The sequence below is a fragment of the Artemia sp. Qi Xiang Cuo genome, chromosome 6 (genome assembly GCF_049724085.1).
Source record: "Artemia sp. Qi Xiang Cuo chromosome 6, ASM4972408v1, whole genome shotgun sequence".
Taxonomy (NCBI): Eukaryota; Metazoa; Arthropoda; class Branchiopoda; order Anostraca; family Artemiidae; genus Artemia; species Artemia sp. Qi Xiang Cuo.
In genome coordinates this window covers 55,634,718-55,660,394 of record NC_142799.1, presented here as the reverse complement: position 1 = coordinate 55,660,394, position 25,677 = coordinate 55,634,718, and the positions used below count along the sequence as shown (strand labels likewise).

At 36.0% G+C, this 25,677-nt stretch overlaps 1 protein-coding gene across 1 annotated transcript in view; it reads left to right on the top strand.

Moving 5' to 3' along the window:
• Window positions 1–25,677, top strand: part of htt (huntingtin) — a 277,075-nt gene that overhangs the window by 69,424 nt on the left and 181,974 nt on the right. Inside the window, exons 5-8 of the mRNA XM_089091088.1 lie at window positions 660–793; window positions 8,720–8,854; window positions 12,247–12,406; window positions 17,556–17,698. Of these exons, the coding sequence (XP_088947214.1) occupies window positions 660–793; window positions 8,720–8,854; window positions 12,247–12,406; window positions 17,556–17,698 (572 nt within the window). The remainder of the gene's footprint in view (window positions 1–659; window positions 794–8,719; window positions 8,855–12,246; window positions 12,407–17,555; window positions 17,699–25,677) is intronic.

Genomic DNA, 25,677 nt, shown 5'->3' with positions numbered 1-25,677 from the left:
GGATTAACCCGCTCTCCATTGTCTAAATGGTTTTAATATTTTTATTCATACACTACTCCCAGTTGCTCAATTGGTTCCAACTTTTGCCACCGCGCTAGCCGAGTGGTTGGCCCTAGACTTGCAATCCTGTGTCTCTAAGGGCAGGGGCTCCAGTCCTGACGTCGCTGATTATTTGGTTTTGAATGGGGCTCTGTGATGTTGTTCTGTAAGCTCAGCCAGAGTCGGCCCAGGCCCAAATGATTATCTGGAGACATCTGGTGGAAAAAACACGAAGTGTCAGGTGATTTGCCCCCAGCCACGCATTGGACTCCCGACCAAAGGCAGAGAATCAGGCTGTCTAACTCCCAACCGTCACTAAAGTGGTTCTTGATATATTGAAAAATCTATGGTATTATTATTAACTGACTAAAGCCTAGGAATAAAAACAAGTAAATACTCCACCCTTTTCTGATCATTGAATCAAAATAGGTTTAAGTGGTATCTATTACGGACACTTTTTATGGAGTGCTCGTGTCTAGATCTTATTTCTTTTCTTTTCTTTTAATATAAGACTGGTAACCAGTTTTGATTCGTATGGTGATGCGGAGTAGACGTCTTATGCTAATCAGTTAAATAGGGTCAGCTTACATGTTCTTCTAATAACAAAATTTTATTCTCAGATTTTTTGAAAGAAGAAGATGAGGAATTTGCATCAAATGAAAAAGCCCCCATAATTGGATATTTGGAATGCTTGAAAGCTCTTTTCAAATTGAAAATTCCGAATGCCACAATACCACAGGAATTACAGCATAAAGTAAGTAATATAATAAAAAGAACTATGTACGAAGTATTTGGGCTATGGTAAGGGTAACCTGCTGCTTTTTAGAAGCAGTTAGCGCACTGTTCAACCAACTGAACTAAGTTTTTCCCATACTCGAGGTACTTGTGTTGTCTGTGCATGCAAACTATGAGCATTTCAAGAGAGAGGGGGGATAAAGAAATTTGAAAAGAGGCTTCATTCTGTCTGTAAAGACACAATGTATGAGTTAGTTTATTTTATTTTTTTTGTATGGTAAATTGCTGAAATTGTAGAAACTTAGGAGAGAGTTCATTCGATTAAAAGTTGAAAGCTTTAGTGCCATTTTAAGGGCTGACAATGATTGAACGGCTTTGATCCCATCCTCGCTCCTTTTGCCCTCAGTCACCCGCCGTAAATCCCCCTCGCCCCTTCGCAGTGGGCCACAATTGCTAAGTAGCCATTTTGCTCGAAATAGTGTGAAGGTGAATATCCCTCATGGGATGACCTAACCCATGCAGTCTAAGGGGCAATAGCCCTAAATATGCAAATATCATTACTCACTGATAGGCTTAATGGTGGAAACAAATGTCCTTGTGTTTGTTATTGGCTGTCCGATCGTCTTGAAACTTCCGGCATTAGTCCCTGACCTGAGGGAACTCAAGTTTCTGATGGAGGGGGGTGGCTAAGGGAGCCAATAATAGGTCAATTTTTTTTCTCTGATCAGTTTGTTTACGTGTGCAAGCCCCTGGGTCAAGGAGCTCTGATATATACAACGTTTTAAAGTGGGGCACAGGTTCCCGAAAATGGAGCCTAAATAGGGCAAAGAACTTTTTCTTTCCTCGATCGGTTTGAAAGTTATTTCTTTAAGTCCTTCAGCCAAGGCCACCCCAATTCCCAAAATAAGTTACGGGAGAATATTGCTTTGCTTTAAAACGGGGTTAGGAAAAGGACGAAGAACTTGTTTTTCGAAAGTCGGGGAACTTATATGTGTAGCGTCCGGCCGAGGGTACCCTATTGTACGAGAAAAAGTTATGAAGATAAATATGCTTTTGAAGGTAGAGAGCTCCAACTTCAGAAAGAATAGAAATGTTTTCGGATTGACGTTTAGGATAAAGGGTAAAATATTTAGTACACATCAAGGACGCAGTGGGGGGATGACTGGGATTTGTTCGAATATAATTGTAATGAGCCATGTAAGGAATATAAGAGATATTAGCGTATAGAAGGAGATTTAGAAATAAGGCGATATCTGTGAAGCACTCTGCACCAGAAAAGGATTCCAGAAAATCAATAAAATGGTAGCTTGGATTTTATAAGAAATGGTTAGCTGAATAGATCTAGGAAGTTTTTCGCTAAGAAGCTATAGGCTAGTAAACTTGCTTAGGTTTTAGGAGTGTACTGTGAAAATATCACGAGTAAAGCAACTTAAATAATCTTATTTAGAAGCTTTTAGAGATGAGCCTCCTAGTTCAAAGCCATACCAGGTAAAGAGGATTTTACAAGATTTTGGAGGGGAGGGGGAAACACTGATAATGGATTAGGTGTATAAAATGAGATTGCAAATATGATAGGAAGTATTTGAGGAGATGAATAGGTTCAGGTTTGGTAACAGGAAAAAAGCTTTTCTTATTCCCCGTGGCTCTCCGCCGTGGTAAAAGAGTAAGTTTAAGGAAGGATGAGTTAATGTATGTTGTTGAATGGATGGTGAATATTTTACCACTTGGGGTGATAAAAAATACTTAGGGAAGAGGCAAGGATAGGATGGTCATCACTTTTGCCCCAGATGTGGAGGTACCTATCTCTAGTGATCAAATTTCTTTTTGTTAAAGTAGTTAAGTGAAATTGTCTGTTTGTTTTAACGAAAGCTTATGGTATTGGAAACTGATAAAGAAACCTAAGTGCTTTGACAAGGGCCTGATGAAACTTCAGAACTAATGCCACTGTCATGGGTTCCCTACCACTTATAGTGCAATGTTACGCGGCAGAACTAGAAAAAATAAGATAGTTTTTATTTTAAGTTCTTAAAATTTGTGCTTTAATTAAATCTCATGAAAGTAAGCAGATTGTTTGGTTTTAGTTTATTTTTAGTGACGATAAAATAGTTTGGGTTTAGCTAGTAGGAAGAAAAAAGGTTAGTCTCGAAAAAAATGGATTAGCAAAATATATTAATTATATTAGCATAGTAATAATAATAATGATAATAATTTTATTAGAAGCCAAAAGAAAAACAGGCCATACAAGATAGTATTCTTAATCACACTCCACAAGAAAAATAACATAAATATCAAGTTTCACTCATTGATGTCTGCGCGATGTCAGCATTCATTTACATAATTACATAACTGCCTGATTGATCTTTTTACAGTCGTTTTGAGGATACCCGGGAACACCAACTTAACACCCACAAAAAAAATTTACCATAAAAGATAAAGTTGCTGGCACTCGGTGAGAATATGGGCGACATCCTCAAAACCTAGGTTACATCTGGGGCACGAGTAATCCGCATTTGCATCTGGGGCCACCCTCTTTCCTTCAAATACTCTTTTTCTATTTTTTAGTGGCAGGCAATTCGCTCGAATCCGAAACCAAGTCCTCAATGTCTCTCCCGTTAATCCTAGTTTAAAATAATATTCAAATCCAAATATCTCTTTTACATGGGAATAAAACTTAATTGTTTCAGATTTTTTAAGTGCGAGGGACAAATTTTGTACTTCGTGTTCTTTTTTTCTTTAAAAAATCATACCCAAAAACGACTCACCCTGATCTGAGGGTCCTAGCCCCTCATTCCAAATACATGATAATCCTAATCCATCTAAAAACATTTTTTATTTGATACGGACATAATCTTTTACGTTTAGACCGTAGCATCTCCACATAAGCTGAATTTGATATCCTATCTTCTGACTGACTAAGAACATTAATCCAGTACAGTATCATCTGTGCTAATCTACTCATTCTCAGCGAAAATATACCTAGGTCACCTTTTATAGCCTGATTGTGGGTCGTTACGTGAAGGCCAATTAATCTCTTAAAGTGTTGCAGCTGAATTGACTCCAATTGAGGTGCCGGGTCATGCCCCCAAAATTCAGCTCCGTAATGGATAGTACGCAAAACTTTAGAATTAAAAACATATTTATGCATTTTTAAATCTTTTATACTTGAAAGCCTTGAATTACGTAAAATGGCCGCTGAAACCGCTTTCCCTCTCTTAATCATCTGTTTTACATGCTCTTTCCATCCTCCTTTTGCTGAAAGTGTTACTCCCAAATATTTAAAATTTTCGCTCTCTTTTACTTTTTCACCTTTATAATAAAATTCTACTTTTTGATCATCATTATTCACACGAACTCCTCTAAATACCATACTCTCAGTCTTTATAATATTCCACACTAGTTTCTTTCTACCTAAATATTCTTCTAATATAACAAATAAGATTAGGAGCTCCTCGGTTGACTAGCCTATCAACACCGTGTCATCAGAAAAAAGCAACGGAGATAACGTCAGACTGCCTAGTGACACTGTAGGGGTAGTGACACTCTACAAGCGCCTGTAGGACTAAGACCCTATCAATAGCATTATATCCATCCCGAAATCCTGCCTGCTCCTCCTTCAAAATCCTATATTTTTCTAACCAATGAGCTAATCTAGCATCTAGTATTCTTTCTAATATTTTGCTAAGATTAGGTACTAAAGATATCGGTTGATAATTACTGTGATCCGCTGGGTCTCCCTTTTTGTATAACGCCAAAATCAAGGATGTTTTCCACAACGATGGCCATTCACCGGAAGCCAGAACTGAGTTGAAGATAGCCAAGAAGATGGGCACAGATAAAAGTTGGAATTGTTACAAGATCTTTGTAGGGACTCCATCGCTACCAGGTGCTGATCCACCTTCCATGGCGCTTATGCATTCTTCGATTTCTTATTCCGATGCGGGTTTTATCAGATCATAATCGTGTTCTTTCAGTGGGAAACTGGTCTCATTCTCTGTAATCGATAATTCGTCGCTGAACCAGCAGTCAAACGAATAGTCATCATGAACCGCGTCATTGTAGTATGTAGGCCATGTTTTAGGGTCAGGTACTTTTGGCTGAGCTATGGAAAAACCTTTTTTTTATCATTCTCCAGAAAGATCGCGTATCACTCTTTTCATAAAACTGGATCAGATCCTCCTTACCTTTTTTAATAGCCAGTCTCTTCTTCTGTTTCAAAAGGCGTTTATACTCCCGGCGAACATTTTTAAACCTTGTTACTAGTCGAAGCCTATTTTCCTCTTTTTCCTCTTCCCTCAAAATCTCCATTTCTTTAATCAATTCTAATTTTTTTATTCTACATTCCTCATAAAAAATCTATATCCATACGACCTCCTTTATTTCCTAGAACTGGACCTGCTATTTCATGTAAAAGCTCCGTGAACTCTTCTATCAATCTATCATGGTTATTTATCTTCTCTAAATCACATAATCTTATAGCTACATCATCCTCTGAAAACGCTTCACTTAATTTAACCTTTTCCTCTGTAGACCATTCCCTAGGTATCTGACGTCTAACATTATTATTATAAATACGACTTTCACTTGAAATATCCCTCATTTGGGGAGCACTCCTTGATCTAATTTCTAAAAATACCGGTAGATGGTCCGATCCTACTAGCTTAAGCACATCCACATTAAGGTAATTCGGATCCCAGCGAATATCCACCAAAACATAATCAATTAAACTTGCTTTAGCCCCAGATACGCAGGTAAACTCACCCCGATTTTTATCCTTTCCAAATCTTCCATTTCCAATCATCAAACCCGATTCTGCGCATAGTTTCAGCAACCTTCTACCCCATTGATTTATTCTTCTTTTTTCATCCTTGCTAGCTCTGGGAATTCTGTAAACGGCTGGGACTGCTGACGGAATACCTGGAATTAAAACATCATTTAATTCAACTTCATCACTAGTATAAGCATTAAAATCGCCCATTAATATCAATCTATCATTTTCAAAATTAGCTCTTTTTTCATCAAATTCTTTTGTCAACAAATTCCACGTATCTTCATTTCGGTACGAGCTATTTTGAGGCGGAATATAAATCGATCCTATTATAATACACAGTCCATCCAAACATTCTAATCTAATCCAAATAAGATTTTCAGATTTACTTTTCAGCTTTGTATAACTTTTGAAAGACTCATCTTTTATCAACACTACAATGCCTCCAAAATAACGATTGTTAGAAGCTAACTCTCGCGATACACTTTCCACATTAAAACCTCTTACTTTTGGAGTTTCACTTGGGCAATGCCAGGTTTCAATTAATGGTACAAAGTCAAAGATTGATAAATCACTTTCCACAGAACTTAACTTATTTTTTATACCCTCTACATTCCAAGATACAAACTTCAGGGTTTGTGTATGGCCTTGTCGATGCTATTGGGCTCCGTAATCACTCGAGGGGAAAGCTAACCGGTAATAATCGTCGCCCCTAGGCCTATTAATACCCATGTACTGCCAAGGCTGGTTTTTTTGTAGCTGCCTGAACGGGCGTGTATTTTGTCTGTAAATTGGTGGCTGATTTCCTTCAGTAACCCGGCTTGTCAATGGCTCCTCATTTCTTCGCCGTACATTTCTAGCGGTGCGACTGTAAGTATTCTCAACGGGGCTAATCTCGCTACTTTTACGACCTTTCCCTGTTCCTATTGTTTTCGGCAAGTTGCTGTTTCTTTCAACTATCGTGTTCGTGTCACTTTCATTACCAGAACAGTCCGACTGATCTGAAGGGAAATTCTGGACTGAACTCTGGTTATTTTCATTCAAATTAGCGGGATTTAAACCTCTGATCTCTGAGTTACTCTGTGCTGCATTAGGGGCCCTAATTGGGTGGCCTACCGTCATTTCTTTTATTTTTTGACATTCATGGTCGTATGTGTACGTTTTACCTTCAATGATAAGCCTATCGCCTTTGAGCCGCGCATTTTGGCCTTTTACTGGCCTTGGTACTAGCACTGGCTTTAAATTTTTTCTAGCCTCGCGTTGATACGTAGTGTAGTCCGGAGCAACCCCTACGCCGTTCTGTTTCAATACAAAATTATTCCTGAGAACCGCATTTCGTATTTCCAAGTCATGCCACTTAACTATTACAGGGCCTGATCTCAGGCGGAAAGCATCCTTTATGTCCCTCCGAGAAAGCTGTAGGTTCGGGAGACACCAGCTAAGAAACTCACAAAGCTCATCCTTCAAACTCGACTGGGATGGACCAGTCACAGGGAAATTGTAAAACACGAGGTTATAACGCTTTATTTCTGCCTCCAATGCGTCAATTTTCAGTGTAGACTCCCTGAGTTTGTTCCTCATTTCCGCTAGATCGTTTGAAATTTCTGAGTTTGTTGTATCTAGTTGTTTACTAAAACTATTCATTTTTGCCTCTATACCGGATAAGCTGTTTGAGAGCGGTGGGATCAAATCCAATTTAAAATTTATTTAACGCATAAACTGAGAAATAGCGTCGGGATCAGACACATCCGGAATTTGAGGTGGCTGAATCTGATTCCCCTCCATTTCTGATTGCTTATTCAAGATAATTAAGATTGCCTACCTTATTCTCTGCCAGCAATATTCTCCGGCAGTAGAGTTTATTCGTTGCGTCCCGCTTTAGCCCGGGACACAGCTTTGTAGCGCTCTCTTCTTCAGTTGTCAAAGAAATGAATCTTAATCCGGAGACGCTGCTATACTGAGGGGTGTGGCTAACTTCTTCCCGTCCTTGCGCACTGAATTGTGTATTAACTGTTTTAAACTAATAGATGTTATCGCTCTGAATGACCGATGAATACTGATAATACATATTATATTAATTATGTCCTTTTGGCAAAGTGGCTCTTTTGTCTTCAACTCGGCTAATATTTCCTTTTGGTTATTATAATTAACTTCATGATTATTCTGGCTAACGTTAGACATCGCTGGTTTTTGTTTTGTTTCTTGTGTTGTTTTTTCTCTTTCTCTCAGACTTGCTTTATGTTCTTCTTCTCTTCTTGTTGTTCTTGCAGCTGCTGTTATATGCAGACATAACATGCTGTTATAAACATATGCTGTTATAACATATCATATAACATATGCTGTTATAAACGTTATATGCAGAACCGGCTGTGTTTCTGCCTCTCCTTGCATCTGAAATTCAGATATTACTTGGAAATTTGTTTAACCGTAAGCTCCCAAGACTCACGGTGGACTCACCAACCTTTATGTTCCTTTTACACTTACCAGTTTACCATTTTATTTATTTGGCTGTGACGCTTTTCAGTAAATGTACTAATCTTCAATTGTTTAATTCAAAACACTAGTAATAAAGCCACGGGCTAACTTCAAAAAGTGTTGTTTCAAGTATATTTTATAAAATAATCTATCGGGATTACTTCTATTTTGCCTTTGTGGAAAAACAACTAAAAGCTGGATTTTTTTCAAATTCGATTATTGTTTTAGATTGTCGTTTTTTTTTTTTTTTTTTTTTTTTTTTTTTTTTTTTTTTAAATCAAGCTTTAAACGAAAAAAAATAGTTTGCTATTAAAGTATAAATGAAACTTAAAACGAACAGAAATTAAATAAACAATCAATGCGAACAAACATACAATATACATTAACGTAAATGAATAAATAAATCTTAAAACACGTGAAATTTAACTTAAATATGCAAATCAAGTTTGAATCGAATAAAAATAACTACAAACAAGAGTTCGGGTATCGCCTCACTGCAGAAGCCTAAGACCTACTGCGTCATTGGCAGTTTTGAACAGTCTTGGAAGTTTTAGATTGTCGTTTGATATTATTTTCGGTGCTTCTTTTTTACTTATATAAAAATATTAGTTTTATTAGTTTATGGTATTGGTAGAACGTATTTACTTAAAACTTTTCCGGGTCTTTTTTATGTATTTTCCACTTTATCATTAAATAATCTTTCAGGTTGTTATTCGCTTGGGTTGTATCATTAAATACGTAAATTCTGCCCTTCCTTCTGCCTTAGAGACCTTGGATGCCTTCTTAGCACAAAATTTAAGCATTTTATGGGATATTAAGGATGAGATTGAACCTACTGTGGTAAGTCTTGTTTTCTATTTTGTTTTTTATTTTTGGCGTTTTGGTCTTTTCTTCTTTTTGTTCTACCTTTTTTAAAAACTCAACTTTCCAAATGCTTTCGGATACAATTGTAGAGATACTAAATATGTATATATAAACCCATTAATTGCTTTTCCCCAAAATCTGAGCTTCGCCCCTAATCAGCTTTCGTAAGACCTTTTTTTTATTTTAATGTTTTTCTCTGGTTATCTTCCACCCTTTCTTCTCCTTTTGTTTTACCAGTAAGCAATACAATTTAGGGAATCAAACGGGGGAATCAATTCACAAAAATATAGGGGGGTGAAGGGAGTGCATTTTTCAAAATCTAGAGGGGGACAAATTTGTCTTTTTTTCAGTTCTTGCAATGAAAATTCCAAAAACAGTACTTTTTAATTGAAATACCCTTAAAAAGGCATTTTTCTGAATTTGGGAAATGGGAAAAATCTGTTTCCCCCCAATTGAAGCCACTGGAATCAACTACTAAGATGCTTGATTGTAGGTGGTCAGTGCTTGCTTTTTTCAAAAGTTTGATTATGATTCAGCCCTAAATGCTCTACTTTAGAAAGTTATTTGCATCGATCAGGTTTGTTTAACTGTCGAAGTAATGGAAGTAAAATCACGAGTAAGAGATACTATAAAGCTCTGTTTTTGGAATGGCTTTCACAAGTAAATATTAAGGAACTTTCATTTTTTGCCAAAAAAAAATCCACAAAACAAACAGTGTAATAAAGCACAAATTTTGAAATGAACAACATTAAAGTCAATTACAGTCATAACAGTCAATTAAAATCAATACTGATAATGCTACAAAACACATAAAAACCTCATTGAATTTAAAAGCTCAATCAAATATAAAATCAAACGAAAAATTGCTAAATATATAAGATTATTTAGTTGGCAAAGTAGTAAATTTAAAGTATGTAACAAGTGTATCTAAATCAAAAATACACAACACCTGTAAAAGACAAAAAATCAATTCAGTCAATTAAAATCACAATTTCCATCGTTGCTTAATCTCTTTTTTTTTAGAAAGAAAAAATTATTGATTATCAAAAATCAGTTGCATATTTGATTTTGCTTCAATGATCTAGCATATTTCGTTTTTTCCGTTAGCAACTCAGTGACTCGAATGCAATGGGACAATACTATATATATTCTTAGTCTGCATCATTATCTCTATTTACGGGAGATTTCTAATAAATTTCCAAAAATTTATCACATTTTGTGGTGTTAATACCGGCTAGAATTTTTAAAATCTCCGCGGGCAATGTTTATTAGCAGAAAAAATTTGAAAAAGGCTGTCGTTATTAGCACTGTTTCTGAAGATCTCTACCGAAATTTTTAGTTTTTCTGATAAATTAGAGAACCCGTGGTTAGAATCTCAAAAAGCTCCGTGATAAATAAATGAAAAGCAATCGCTAGTTACGTTTAGTAATATTTTAGACAGAGGGGTAAGTAGGTTTTTCAGCACCTGAGAGTGATATCAGCCCCCCTCCCCTCTAATAACCCTTTGGCGTAAGAAAAAACTAGTAATTGTAAGTCTAGATTAGAAAATTAGTAATCATAAATCACTAGTCATTTTTGTACTGACTTACTATTGAATCAGTGTGTTTTACTTATATATAGCTTATTAAGCTCAATAATAATGGGAGAAGATTCAAATTTTACATCCCCAAACAAAGTCAGTCTTACACGAGAAAGACACTGACTCTCGCATAGATTAATAAGCTTATGCAGATGCATAGTAATTTTTTTCTTTTGGTTATCTTTGGTAATCAATTTAGTACTCTAAAAATAATTTGACATTAGAAAAAAGAAAATGAATCCCTCTCCCCCCTAGGTGGCTCCCCGTCTTCTTTCTTACCCCTCTGTATTGTCCCATAAGGTATGAACAGGCTTGTCATTTAAGAAAAAAAGTAAATTTTAATATTTGAAATTACGTTTTCTAAATTCCAAATATTGCAAATAGTATGAAACTAAGCTAAGCTGGCAGTATTACTTTTGTAAGTATTAAAATATAAAAGTAATCTTTATGGCTTAGCCGCATGTTTTTTGTCAAAAAAATAATAAGTGTAATGACAAATTTGTCTCTTAGGTGATGCTAGCCACGCTTTAAGTTTTATAACTTTAACAAATTTTTTCAGAAGTTTTTGTTTTGGCTAGGCTAGTTCGGCAGCCATGATGGGAAACTTGTCCTTTACAAAATTAAACCACAATTTAATATATTTGTGATTATAATAAAAAGAAGGTACCTGTATGATATACCCCCTGCCTAATGTTCTTCTAACATGTTTCTCTGACGCTCAATCCTTATGAAATATACCAAAGTAAAATATAGTACTTTAGAAACAAGTTTTGGCTGTATATTTTCACATTAAGGGGGGGGGGGGTAAAGTATAGCGGGTCGGAATACCTAATGAGTTAGATACATGTCCAAATACGTAACTTACCACAACCCCCCCCCTAAAGTGGAAATATATAATCCAAATTATATATTTTCCATATATTCTGTCACGTCTCTTTGTTTTGTCTCACGTTAAGTTAAAATAAACAAACGAAAAAAAAAACGGTTCTATAATGCGTCAATGAACGAACAACTTGAGCGGTAGGGGATTTATCATACAAGTATCAAAAAGAACAACAGTTTCTCACTATTAGATTGCCAACTGCAGTAATTCAGTAGGGGCTACGCTACATTTTTTTTTGCAAAACTGGGATTCGTAACCTACATTCGGCAACCTCTGTCAGTTGGTTTGATCTGTTTTCCCATATCTTATTTGTTTCTCAAGGCACTTAGAAGTCTCTGTTTTGGTCGAAAATGCGCGGGTCATCCCCCTTTTTTACTCGTAGAAATTGCTTGTAAATAAAGCCTTAGATATGAAAATGGTTTTACCATATCTCAGGTTTTACAAGTGTTACAAAATACAAAATATCAGGTTTTCCAAGGGTTACAAAATATCCTTTGAACAAATAACTGGTTGGTGATAACTTAAAAAAAAACGTAAGTTGTTTCATTTTAGTTTATCCGTTTAGCTGTGAAATCTGTTATGAAACATCATGCCTTTTGATTATCGTATTTGTTGTCCAAGAATCTTTGCTTTTGCAAATGGGTATGGATCTTAGGGATGAATATTAGAGCGCATTTATCTTCTTCACACTTAAGTATCTTTTCCAATATCAGATGTCAGGAGGGTGTTAAGTATTTCCTACAGAAATTCTAAGCGTTTTCTTTTCTTTCTAGGATATGTGCATTAAAATTAGAATGAATCTTCTCTTTAAATTTATATCTACTTTTCATTGTTGGATTTAGTGAAATTGATGTCTGAGTGGCTCATTTCCTTATTGACTGTATCTAATAAAGAAAAATATTTCAGCGGACTGAAGAAGCCATGGCCAATCCGTACAAGGAAACCACTGATCATCTTGTGAAAATTGTCACTGGCGATGTCATTCCTCCTCTCAACCGTTCAAACACACGGCTGACCGCCACCAGTTGTTTACAGAGCCTCATTGGCTCTCAAGCGATTACTCATGGTAACATTAATCATTTGATCATTCCTGTATAATTAATACAATAATGAATAGTGACGCTGGGAATAATAAATGTAGGAATCATTGCTTCTTCTATAAATTGCTTACTTGCCCTAAAATAGGAATCTGCTTTAAGGTTTTTCTTAAATAGAGAACTTTCGGTGTGATTTTGATTGCATAAATTTATAGTTTTCAGCCAAAGAGCAAGGTTGCAAATGATGTATACATTTTTTTCAAGTTGCCGCCCCCTTCACTGAAAGTCCTGTACCTAAAGCTTTTTGAAATGAACCTGCTGCTAAATGAAAAGTACCTTGTTTACTAAGATATTTGCCAAATTTTTGGCCGCAGCAACAATTAACAGTATTTAAATTGAAAATTTGCAAAGGGGTAAAAATTTAGGAAGCTTGGCCCTCTTGGGCCAAGCATAAATTTATCCCAGTAGGCTTATACTTGATTGTCAATTATTCTCATATGAAATTTTATACTCTACTCTTTTAAAATTTAAGAATGTCACTTTTCTCAGAATTTGTCATCTTCTACTCTGCTCTGGCCATAACGAGTCCATGCTCACAGATTCAGCACTATTTAAAGGTATGAATTTCACATAACCTCTAAAAATATCAAGTATTTGAAAAAATGCACTCTATTGTAATTTGAAGAGTTTGGGCTCCATTTACAAATCTCAGTTCTGTGGATCCCATTTTCTTGAATCTTGCCTTCTGAATCTGATCTCATCGAATCTCGGTCTTTAAATTTTTCTCTCTGTCTTCAGTGGCGTCAATTCACCGAAAATTTAGGAGAGTTGTATTCTTCCAAATCTAGGGGTGTAAGTTTTTTTTTACCAATTTTTCAGTTAAAATACCAAAAAAGGCATTTTCGATTAAATTAAACCACTAAAAGAGGTATTTTCAAAATCTTGGGGGAGGAAAAAAATCAAGGGGAGGGCAAAAAATATCTAGGGGGCAAATGATTCCCTCCAATCGACTGTTTGTCTTAATGTATCAACTTCCGTCGAAATAAACAGCTGTGGTTGGCAGTGAATTCATTTTTCCAGTGCTGTCAGATTGGGAGTTGCTAAAAATTTTGAGTCATACTCAAATTTGATAGTGCAATCACTGCCATTGGGGTCAACGTCGGAAGGTGTAACACTGGATAGTGCTAGAGACTTGAATCCCCCCTCCCCTCCCTTAAGCAATTGCTCGAGGAAAGGGGTGTCAGTCCCCATAAAATCTCGAGATATTTGCAATTAATATGTTATAATTTCCATATAATTCGCTTGCTGCTTACAAGAAGTTTTATTTTGAATTTTCAACTCCACCCCCAGTGAAAACAATCCCTGTGTAAGAACCTGGCTATTCTATTCTAAATTCACAATAATTTCAAGAGTCAAGGCTGTCCAGAGAACTAAATCATTGTTTGGGAATGCTCTGGGATTCGGACGTTAAGAATTATTGTCCCTTCTGCTCCCTGGTTTTAGAACAAGTATGGAAACTAGATGCTTGAATTTAATTTTGGAGGGTGCGAAGGGGAGCTTACCGAGCTCCCCTCCATTCTCCCGATAAGAATCTGGGGAATGGGATCTAGCAGAGTGAATTTTAGTGAAACGATATTTTTAGAACCATCAGAATCTTTTTTCGTTTTCGGGGATGGGATTAAATGTTCCGGAGTGCCTAATTTGCGCATACAATATGAAAACCGTAGAAATTATATTGTTCGAATAATTTTTGAGCTGATGATTTAAACTATTTGTCCTCGGGAGGGGAAAGTGATCCGCTTAATAAGAAATAAAAACTGCTTGGATATGGAAGAATGAAATTCAGTGAAATATATTTCGAGGATGAGATTCAAGGAAATGAGATTCGAGGAAAAGCTGTTAAGGGAATCGATACTATGATTCCCTGAACCAATTTCTAAAATATGCATTCAATGTCAGACTAAGTATCAGATACCGTTTCAGATAGTCGCTGAGAAATAAACTGAGACAAACTTAGATGAGATTAAAAGAAATCCTTTCAAAGCTTACCTCTTGCTTGAAATTTGCATACAAAATAGTCGGGTTGTCCCTTCACACAGTCATCCAAAAGGATAGCTGGAAATAATCAATCTCTTTGATCTTTAAGACTAAAAATGCGCAAAAAGGGCAACATTCAGAAAAGTTTTTTTTTGCATAAACAAGCCCCTTTTTAACATTACTCCTTGTTTCAAATTGCTTGGTGGCTGCCCCTCACCCCCAGAAAATCCTGCTGATGACTTTGTCACATGATTCTTTTTATCCATCTCCCATTGGTATATATCTCTTCTCTGTCCTATGTTCATGTCTAGATCTCTTTATTCACCAATTTTACTCGGTCAAAATGTAAACCAGTCTTCAATATAAAAGCTGTGGCAAAAAAAAATCTTAAGAGAAAGGATAGTAGAAATATAAGTATTGTACGTTTTCTTGGTATTTGACATTAATTCACTATTTATGGCATTAAGCCTTTGCTTAAAAGCGTGGGTAGAAAAGCCGCTGGAGCTGTCTTAAACGTCTTTACCAAAGAACTACTATAATGATATGCAAAGATTCCTGTATGGAATGAATGAAATCCTTGAACATCTAACTTGGTCAAAAAATGCCTGCCTATCGACTTTGTCTACAAATTGTGGGTATGATTTATAGAATTACGTAGCACTGCCACAAAATATCAAATGCGTGAAGAATTTCAGTGAATTCATTTTTGTATTACGTCGTTAAATACAGGGCAATAAAAGTGTAAAGAGGGTAGCGAAACTCGAATATTTTCCCATCCATCAAATAGCACTAATGCGTGCAAACACAATACGCATAAATGCACTAACATGCTAAGTAGAGTGAAAGACTAATGACTGTGTGGCAGTTGTACCTGATGATTATGAACAAAACAGGCACAGGCAAATGCATGGAATATCTATAAACTACGTATATACAGAGCAATGATCTTCATCACTTGCTTTTTATATATATTTTAGGAATAATTAGGTATATAAATCGGTATGAGGCTATAAGCATTGAGAACTGATGGAACAGAACTTCTAGGACTGAGTAGATATCTCTAAATTTCTCAGACTGAAACATGGGTGTTTCGAAACGTTGAGGAAGATGTGCTAAATGTTTTCCAGATGGTTTATCTAAGGATAGTTTTACTTGGTGTATCTTTCCGCCTTTTCATCTATGTGGCCAATCGAAAAAGTAGGTCTTCTCCGAATGGGCTTGAAAGAGCTCATAAGCGATGGGTGAATAGTGAAACTTTGCATGGATTAGGACAAAGGAATAGTGGCTGAAGCTGTGCTGGTTACAAGTGGCTTGATCTTGCAATGAGCTGTTTGTGATTGCAGTGGAATCAAGATATCTCGCGTTTTATCTGGAGCCACTTTGCTATAAAAATTTATCGTGTAGTAAATGTACCTGGAATCTCTAAATAATCAAAATGTTATCCAAAAATATCCTTTGCTCTTTTACAATCTGGAACACAAACCTGTACGCGTAATACGTTTTATATATCTGACACAATAAAAACCATAGACAATTTCAGTTTTGATATAGGACTCAGAAGAATCTAAAACACGAAATGCTTCTTTTTTTACAGCATTTGTATAGGTTCAGTATTATTAGGCAAACTAAGCAGATATAAATTAAACACTGAAATACAATGACAACGAACAATGACAAGACATGACAATGAACAATGACAAGTTGAACACTGACAATATTGTTCAAGAACAATTACAATACAAAAAAAATATGACTGAACGATTGAACAGTAACGATAATTTAAATTGTACCTGTTCAGCGGAAAAGACAACTTTGTCATTTTTTAATACCCAAGAAGTAATTTTAGCCTTTTCCAGTAACCAAGAGAACGTAATATTTGTGACTTATTTTAGTTATACGGCAAGAAAGAGTCAAATTGACTGTGAATAAAGATAATAATTAAATCGTAGGGGGGGGGGACCTTTCCAAATTGGTGCAAATCCTAATTGTGGTTGTTTTGGGTTAAAGGAGCATCGTAAATTCAGCAGTTTTTTTTTTACATCGTTGCTTATTTTGTTTTTCTTGGAACATTATTTTTATTATTTAACGTACTGTATTTTCGTTTGTATAGTGCCTTGCAGACTTTTCTCAATCAATCTATCTATCCATTTATCTTCTCATGACTTTTTTTTTATCACAGAATTCACGGTTCCATCACAAGCGATGACATACCACTAGTCCTGATAATTAGCTCGCATTTTAATTTTGAGGTATACATTGTACCTTCTCTTGAACGTCTCAATACAATGCATGTATTTGTTGAACAACGACATTGACCCCACGTTAAAACGATCCTGGATTGACTGCAGGGTTTGGGCAGCAGAGTTGCTAGAAATTGCTGCTCGAATTATTTGGTTTTGGGCACGTTGAAGAGGAGTGATCTGGCTAATTGGAGCATCAGCAATTAACATTAGACAACTAGAGGTCCTGAGTTGCAAACTTAGAATTTTTAAAGACATTACTATTACAATTAGTGACTAAAGCTTTGCTCTTTGGATTGGACTTTCTTCAATTTTTTGACTGTAACAGTTGGAATTTTGAATATATTTTGAGAAATATTTGTAGTAAAAAAAAAAATTAATTTTAGTTTGTACTAGCTTTTTTTGTACTTTGTGAACTAGACTTTTAGGAATTGACATTAAAAGTAAATAAGTTGGTTGGGAGGGGTTTTCTAGCTCTTAGACCAACCTCTTCACTTCTTGTAAAGTCTGAAAAAGTGAATATATAAATGATATATTAGAGGTTGAGTTAGATGTTGGGTTATTTTTTCTAGCGGTCATCGGGATTTAAGCCATATTCCAAGCCAAATTTGACATTGTTATTTTTATGTTGCAGTCAATTTTCATAGAACCTTTCCAAACTTGCAAGCAGGGAAGGAGTGGAAGTAGGAGCTTTCAAGAAGTCTTTACTGGATCCTAATTTGGGCTGCTGGTAAATTCATTCCTGAAAATTTTATTTACGTAAAATGGTAATTTTTGGAGTAAATAAGAAGTCGTTATCCTGCATGTTCACTTAAATTTCTGTCAAAGTTTAAAAATATTTGGGCTCATTGTGTCCATATTGCTATTTTAATTTTTCCTTTTTTGTTCAAAATATTTCCAGGCATGGAGACGCTAATTGAAAATCTTATGAGTCAAAATAGTTCGGAGGGTGTGACTCTTGGTATCCGATTGTCTGGAACCTGCATTTGTCATTTAAATAACTCTAGTGATGCTGTTCAGAAATTTTCGGGAATTATTTTAAAGGTAAGGATAGTTCACTTTTAAAATTTTTAAATTTATTTTAGTTTATTGTTAAGTTTTTATTTTGTGTGAAAGTATAGGGCACGCAAATTTGGTTAGACGCTAGTACCACGGAAAAGATGTGGGCTGGAAAAACAAAATAAGAAGAAAAAGTAAAGATGGCTTGCTTGTGATTTGAAATATATTCTTTCTCCTTGTGTTCCCTTTTTCTTCTACTTTTCTTCTGTTTTGTTCTTCCCCTACTTCTCCTGTTTTTTTGTGTGCAATTGGTTACTCAGATGTATTTCTTGTGTATAAATTTATAGTTTGACAGTAGGGTCGCAACCTAAAGCTATGTGGCTAGTTTTATGATTTTCTGTATGGATTTTTGCTGTTGCGTTTTCTAACGACTTAATACCATACTGTTTGTACGATGCTTATACCTCAGAGAAGAGGGGAGGTGGAAAGATAAAAAAGAAGATAAAGATAGCTTGCTTTTGATTTAAAGAATATTCTTTCCCCTACTTTTCCATGCGTTCATACTTCATTTTTTTCTACTTCCCTTTTTTCTTGTAATCTTCTTCTGTTTCATTCTTTCTTGGCTTCCCCTCCTTTTCGTGTGTGCAATTGATTGTTCAGAGGTAATTCTTGTGTAAAAATTTAGAGTTTGACAGTAAGGTCGCAACTTCTTAAGATATATGGCTAGTTTTATGTTTTTCTGTGTGGATAATGTTCGCTTTTTAAGCATTTTTGTTTTGTTTCTGTATTTGAGTTTACATTTTAGGTTGAAATATGAAAATATTTAAAAGTGATATTTCATAGGAAGTGCAATAGCGCTGCCTAAGTAAAAAACGATGTTGGCCCAAATTATTATTTATTTCTTTGTTTTAGACCAGGGCACTTCGTATCGAAGGAGTTTCCGTAGAAACTTTGAGAAGGGCTCATTCAATTGAAAATTGGAAGGGTTTGTGCCCCCCAAACAGATTTTTGGGTTTGTGCCCCCCAGTCAAAATTTTGAGATAGCCATTTTGTTCAACATAGTTGAAAGATCTGGAAAATATGTCTTTGAGGAGGACACTCCTCCCATAGCCCTCAGGGCAAGGCTTGTAAATTGTGCCCTGGGGGCATATAAGGCTTTTATAGAAAGTATTGTCGTAGAAGCTTCATAAAGGGCTCATTCGATTGGAAATTCAAAGGGATAGTGCCCTTTTTAATAGTTAAAAGTGATTGGAGGTTAACTAACCCCCTCTCACGCCCACCATTACCCCAAACACATCCAATCAAAATTTTGTGATAAACATTTTGTTCAACGTAGTTAAAAATTCTGGAAATTGGGTCTTTGAGGATGACATCCCCCCCACAGCCCTCAGGTCAAGGGTTGTAACTTTTGCCCTGGGGGCATATAAGGTTTTTTATAGAAAGCGTTGTCGTAGAAACTTCAAAAAGGGCTCATGCGATCCGAAATTGAAAGGACTAGTGCCCTTTTGAATAATTGAAAGTGATTGGAGGGCAATTAACCCCCCTCTCATGCCCACCATTTCCCCAAACACAGCAAATCAGTATTTTGAGTTGGCCATTTTGTTCAACGTAGTTGAAAGTTCTGGAAATTTGGTCTTTGAGGATGATAACCCCTTCAGAGCTCTCTGGGCAAGGGTTGTAAGTTATGCCCTGTGGGCATATCAACGTTTTATAGAAAGTGTTGGCGTAGAAACTTCAAAAGGGGCTCATTTGATTGGAAATTGAAAGGGCTGGTGCCCTTTTCAATAGTCGAAAGTGATTGGAGGGCAACAAACCCCCTCTCGCCCACCATTTCCTCAAACACATCGTATCAAAATTTTGAGATAGCCATTTTGTTCAACGCAGTTTAAAGTTCTGGAAATTAGGTATTTGAGAATGATAAACCCCCCGCACCCCTCAGGGCAAGGGTTGTAACTTGTGCACTGGGGGCATATAGGGTTTTTATAGACAGTGTTGTCGCAGAAACTTCAAAAAGGGCTGATTTGAGATGATGAGCTGATGAGATGACTTTTATTTTCAATTAATAATAACATCATACTTAACTGGCACTTATCACATTTTTTAAATAACATTATCAACAAACCTAGGAATGGTAAGAGTGTATAACGTTTTATTAAGCCACTATTCTGGCTTGAGCAGCGTCATGCAATCTTTCATCATAAACCAAACTCATTCACTCTTCCTACTCTTTTCATACCATGTCTTTTCATTACTTTTCATACCTACTCTTTTCATACAATGATTCGATTGGAAACCACCATTTCCCCAAACACATCCAATCCAAAATTTTGAGATAGCCATAATTTTCAACGTAGTTGAAAGTTCTGGAAATTAGGTCTTTGTGGATTACAACCCCCCACAGCCCTCAGGGTAAGTTTTGTAAGTTATGCTCTGGGGGCATATAAGATTTTTATAGAAAGCGTTGTTGTAGAAACTTCAAAGAGGGCTCATTTTATTGGAAATTGAAAGGGCTAGTGCCCTTTTTAATATTTGAAAGTGATTGAAGGAAAACTAACCCCCTCTCATGCCCACCATTTCCCCAAATACATCGAATCAAACTTTAGAGATAAACATTTTTTCAAGGTAGTTTGAAGATCTGGAAATTAGGTCATTGACGATGACAACCCCCCTCCCCTCAACCCTCAGTGCAAGGGTTGTAAATTACGCCCTGGGGGCATATAAGGTGTTTTATTGAAAGGCCTGTCGTAGAAACTTCAAAAAGGGCTCATTCAATTGGAAATTGAAAGGGCTAGAGCTCTTTTTACTAGTCGAAAGAGATTAGAGGGTAAATAACCCCCCTCTCATGCCCACCATTTCCCCAAACACATTCAATCAAAATTTTGAAATTTTGTCAAAAGTTATAGGAGGGCGAATGCCCCCCCCCCCCATGCTCATCATTTCTCCCAAACACTTCCAATCAACATTTTGATATAGCAATTTTTTTGAAAGTAGTTGAAGGGTCTGGAAATTAAGTCTCTGAGTATGACAACCCACCCACAGCCCTCAGGGATAAAGCTGTAAGTTGTGCCCTGGGGGCAAACAAGGTTCTTATAGAAAGCGTTGTCGTAAAAACTTCAAAAAGGGCTCATTCGATTGGAAATTGAGAGGGATATTGCCCTTTTTAATAGTCGAAAGTAATCGAAAGGAGAATCCCCCCCTCACGCCCATCATTTACGATCAACATTTTGATATGGTCATTTTGTTCAACGTAGTCAAAAGGTCTGGAAATTATATCTTTGAGGATGACAACCTCCTCCATAGCCCTTAGGACAAGGGTCGTATTTTATGCCCTTGGTGCAATTAAGGTTCTTATAGAAAGTTTTGTCGTAGAACCTTCAAAAAGGGTTCATTCGATTGGAAACTGAGAGGACTAGTGCCTTTTTTATTATCCGAAAGTGATCATAGGGCAACCCCCCCCCCCCCACGCCCATCATTTTCCCAAAAACATCCAATCAAAATTTGAGATAGCCATTTTGTTCAATGTATTTGAAAGGTCTGGAAATTACATCTTTGTGGATAGCAAATCCCCCCAGGTATCATGGCAAGGGTTGTAAGCTATGTCCTGGGGGCATATAAGGTTTTTATAGAAAGCATGGTCATATAAAATTCGTAGGGGGCTCATTGGATTGGTAATCAGACGCTATAGTGCTCTTTTCGAGAGTCAAAGTGATCGGAGGGCAGCTATCCCCCCTTCCCACACACATGTCGTGTTGCCTTGAAATGTATCTAATAGAAATTTTGAGATAGACATTCTAATCAAAATAGTTTAAATATCATATAACAAGGCTTTTAGGGCTGTAAGTTATGCCTAGGGAGTATTTTAGGTTTTTATGGAAGGGATGGTTGTTTAACTTTAGAAGAGGCTCAGTCTTTTCACCTGAAAAAGACTATGTCAATATAAATTGAACAGAAATCAATTAAAAAAAACTTTTTCCACAAAATAAGTTTTTCAAAAAAGTACAGAACTCCATTAAACCAAAAATAGAATCAAATAATCTACCAATCATACAACTACCACAAATCAGTATCAATAAATAAATGAAACCCAAAAACAAACAGAAATTGAAGTAAAGAACAAAGTCAAACTCAAAACGAGCAGAAATTAATATGAGTTGGGTTCTAAACCCCTCTGCTTTCTAAACGCCAGAATATAATTCGTACTTTACTGAAAAATTTTTATTTAAATGTTTTTTTATATAACTTTAAGGAATCAAAAATTAATTAAGATTTTTAGGAATAAATATGAGAATATGTATATTGAAGTGACAATGCACATTTTTTCAGTAAATTCATTGAATTTTTTCAGTAAAGTACAAATTATACTCTGGATTTTAGAAAGCATAGGGGTTTAGATCCCTACTCATATTAATTTATGCTCGTTTTGAGTTTGACTCAGTTATTTATTTTAATTTCTGTTTGTTTTTGGTTTCACTTATTCATTGATACTGCTTTGTGGTAGTTGTATACTCGGTAGATTATTTGATTTTTTTTTTTTTTTTTGGTTTAAAGGAATTCTTTACTTTTTTTGAAAAACTTATTTTATTAGAAAAGTTTTTTTTTTAATTAACAATTAAAAATAACCATGTTTGGCAGTGCTTTAGTAGCTGATAATGATAAAAAGATAATATGCTTAATAAGAGGTCTTGATTTACTTTAAAATTTTTATGCCTTTACTGTTTGCGCACGTTCATGCTGCTTAAGAAATGCCTAATTCGTGATAGCTGCATGGTTTTACGCAAATATTTATTAGAGAGACGGGACTGGACAAGGCACGAATGAAGACCTCTACTCCCATTCGCTCGATCATGTCCTCCCTTATTTTTTTTGGCTTAAGGGTTATCAGGGAGTTCTGGGTTTATGTTTTGCATCTCACTCGACTCGATGTGATTTGTCTTTGCTCTTTTTCTATGTGTTCTTATGATTTTCTCATAGTTAAGGGTTATTAATATTCTTATATTCAGAGAAATCATGTATACGAAGCCTATTGTCAGGAGCATGTTTCACCCAAAATTTGTTGAGAATAATCCATATCTACTTTCTGCAAACGTCAATTTTTGGTCTTCATTAGTAAATAGGGGAATTTGGGAGTCTAAAGCTTCTCTTATTTTTGTAAGCGGTAAAGGTCCCTTGACATTCTCTATTTTTGACCATATTGTGGCTTTTACTTCCTCGTTATTAATATTTGGAATGGTGTGCGATAAATTGACCTTTTTTTAAATTGATCACCTTGGGGCTTATTATATTCATGCTCGTGGTTCTCAATGGTGTTTGTACCGTGGCTTCTTTGGTTACTAATCGACACCCTTGTTTTATGGTTATTATTCCCACGTCTTGTAGTAGTAATTCAGTTCTATAACATGGATCAATTCTTTCTGTGTTGTTATAAGATGAGATGATTCCTACTGTTTCCTTTGGGACAGAAAATAGCCACAGATCATTTCTAAGATGAATAAATATCTCTCGTTTTGTACTTCCTACTAGCGCTTCGCATGGGTCAGGAATTTCTTCCTGTTGAGTTTCTTTTAAGAATATATTCAACATGTAGGATCCGGATTTCACGTTGTAAATAGGCAGGGTTAGCTGACATACCAGATTTATGAACTCCAAACATTTTTTAACGTTCCTTGGGTTAGTTAAGGCATATTTCCTTCTATCTTAATCGACTAGAAAATACTCTCCCTCGGGTGTGATAGATAGTCATAAATGAATTGGTTCTGCCTTTATTGGCTGGAAAAGTAGAAATTTTATATAAGTCATATATGGATTGCTTGATTTATTAATGGAATTGTTACTACTGCAAATAGTTGTTCGTTTATCTCCGTGATGTGAACCTTTAGTTTGGTGTAATAGTGGAATAGGTTTCCTACTTCTTGTTTTGTTGGTAGATGTAGACCGAATGTTAGATGTGTTTTTATTTCATCTAAGATACTTTTTAGGTTCGAAGGGTCCACTAGGTCGTATGATAAGGTTCTTCCAGTAAGGGCAAATAAGGCAAATTCAAATTTGCTAACATCAGTTGCTAGGTTAAGTAATGACATTGTCACTATGTCGAGTGATACCATGGTGAAGCTCGAGTCTGATATTACACGATCCACTTCGTTTTTCAAGTAATTCATTATATTTACTGTTTTTGAGATTTTCTTTGAGATTGCCTCAATTTTGTCTCTCTGATAATTGGCTATGCTGGCTTGTATATTTTGGACATGTAAGGTCACGTTCATGGCGTTATTTAGTTTTCTCACGTGTTCCCTTAGGATATCCAGGTCTTCTTCAGTTGATAGACCAAATAAGCGTGAAGCCAATTCTCCTACAATTGGTATTAAACTAGCAGATCTGCGGTATTTGCTTTTTCGAAAGAATACCTCGAAGATTCTTGTGGTACTTTGATTTAACTTTTGTATTTCTGTGTTGAACAATTCAAATAATGCTTGCAGTCTCTGCCTATACAATATTAAGAAGGATTGGTGAATTGATACTCTTAGGGCGTTTTTCTCATTTAGTCCAGGTAATGACTCGACGTAGTCTTTGGTTGGCTCGTCGGCCATAGCCAGTCTGGCACAGGTGTATTTGCCGTCAATTGTCCAACATTTCTCGGGTACGTATTTTTCTTTTCTCTTATTTTCTGAGTTTTTCTTCTTACTATTAGTATCGTACCCTTGAACTACTATAGTTTGCGTCTCGGTATGCCTTATTGGGATTCTCGCTCTTGCTTGTATAAACATTTTGCCGAAGGAATGGGTATGCGTAGCTCTTTGTCCGGTCGAACATGTCCATTTTGTGAATACCGTTGGTTTCAGATGAGTCAGCCTTTTCTTCGTGATTCACCATCGAGTTCGATTAGTCCTGGAGCCGTATTTGTTGCGATTGTCAATATTGAAGATTGGATTTCTTCGGCTCGTGCCCTAGGTATGTGTGTGGTTGTGGTGGTATCTTTCCTTCTTTGTGGCTTGTCGATATTTTCCTTTTTCCTTTTGGTGATAATTTCTTAGTAACGTTGCTCGCAGTATGATCTTGCCATAGTTGCTTGAGGTATGTCCATTTGCTTGGTAATCATTCAACATGGCGTAATTCCCATCATAGAGTTTATTTCGGCTGGAAGTAGTCATGGAAGAACTTGTGGTGGATTTTGTCGTAGTATGTTCGCATACGGAACCATCCACATTACTTAATGCTCTTCTTCTTCGGCTTTCTCTGTTGTTAGTTCCTAGAGCCTTATCACTTTCTGCCATCTTCTTGCCAAAATCATCTATTATGAATTTCGATTTCAGTTTAGGAATAATGAGGGGTAGATTTCCTTTATTTTCCTTCTGGTTTATGTCTTTCGTTGATTGCAGGCTTTTATCCGATTTTAAGAATTGGAATATAGAGTCCTTTAGTTCATTAGTATTTTTCTGTAGTCTCATTACTTGTTGAAACATGGTTTCAAACGGTTTGGGATCCAGTTTCATAAATATTTTCCAGGCATTGTGACTTGCAAGTAACGAATTCTCGTGCTTGAAGATTATTCCATGTTTCACAATATCTTGGGCTATGACATGTACGATGAAGATTGTCATGCAATTCGTTAGTCTCATCTCTTTGTTAGTTCTAGAATTAATTCATCAATGATTATAATTTGGATAAACTTTCGTAATTTTATGATTGGTAATCAAACGAGAATTTAGACCAGTGCTGCAAGGGTTTCCTTACTCGATCAGGGAAATTGACAAGTTGAAATTAAGGTTTCTGGTGTCTGAATTAATTAATTACGCAAGGGCCACGTATGACTGATTGTGAAGTTGGAGGGGTTAATTATTTTCAAAGGGTCCATTCAAAATGAATGTCACATTTGATTGTGAGGGGAGTGTGGACTGATTTTGCTTTATGCGGCACAAAGTTATTTAAATAGAGGAGGTATTTCCAATTTTGGTTGCGTTTAATTTTGATTCATTGGTTTTTATTCGTTTAAAGATAGTTTCTTTTCTCATCACACTATATCTTACGCT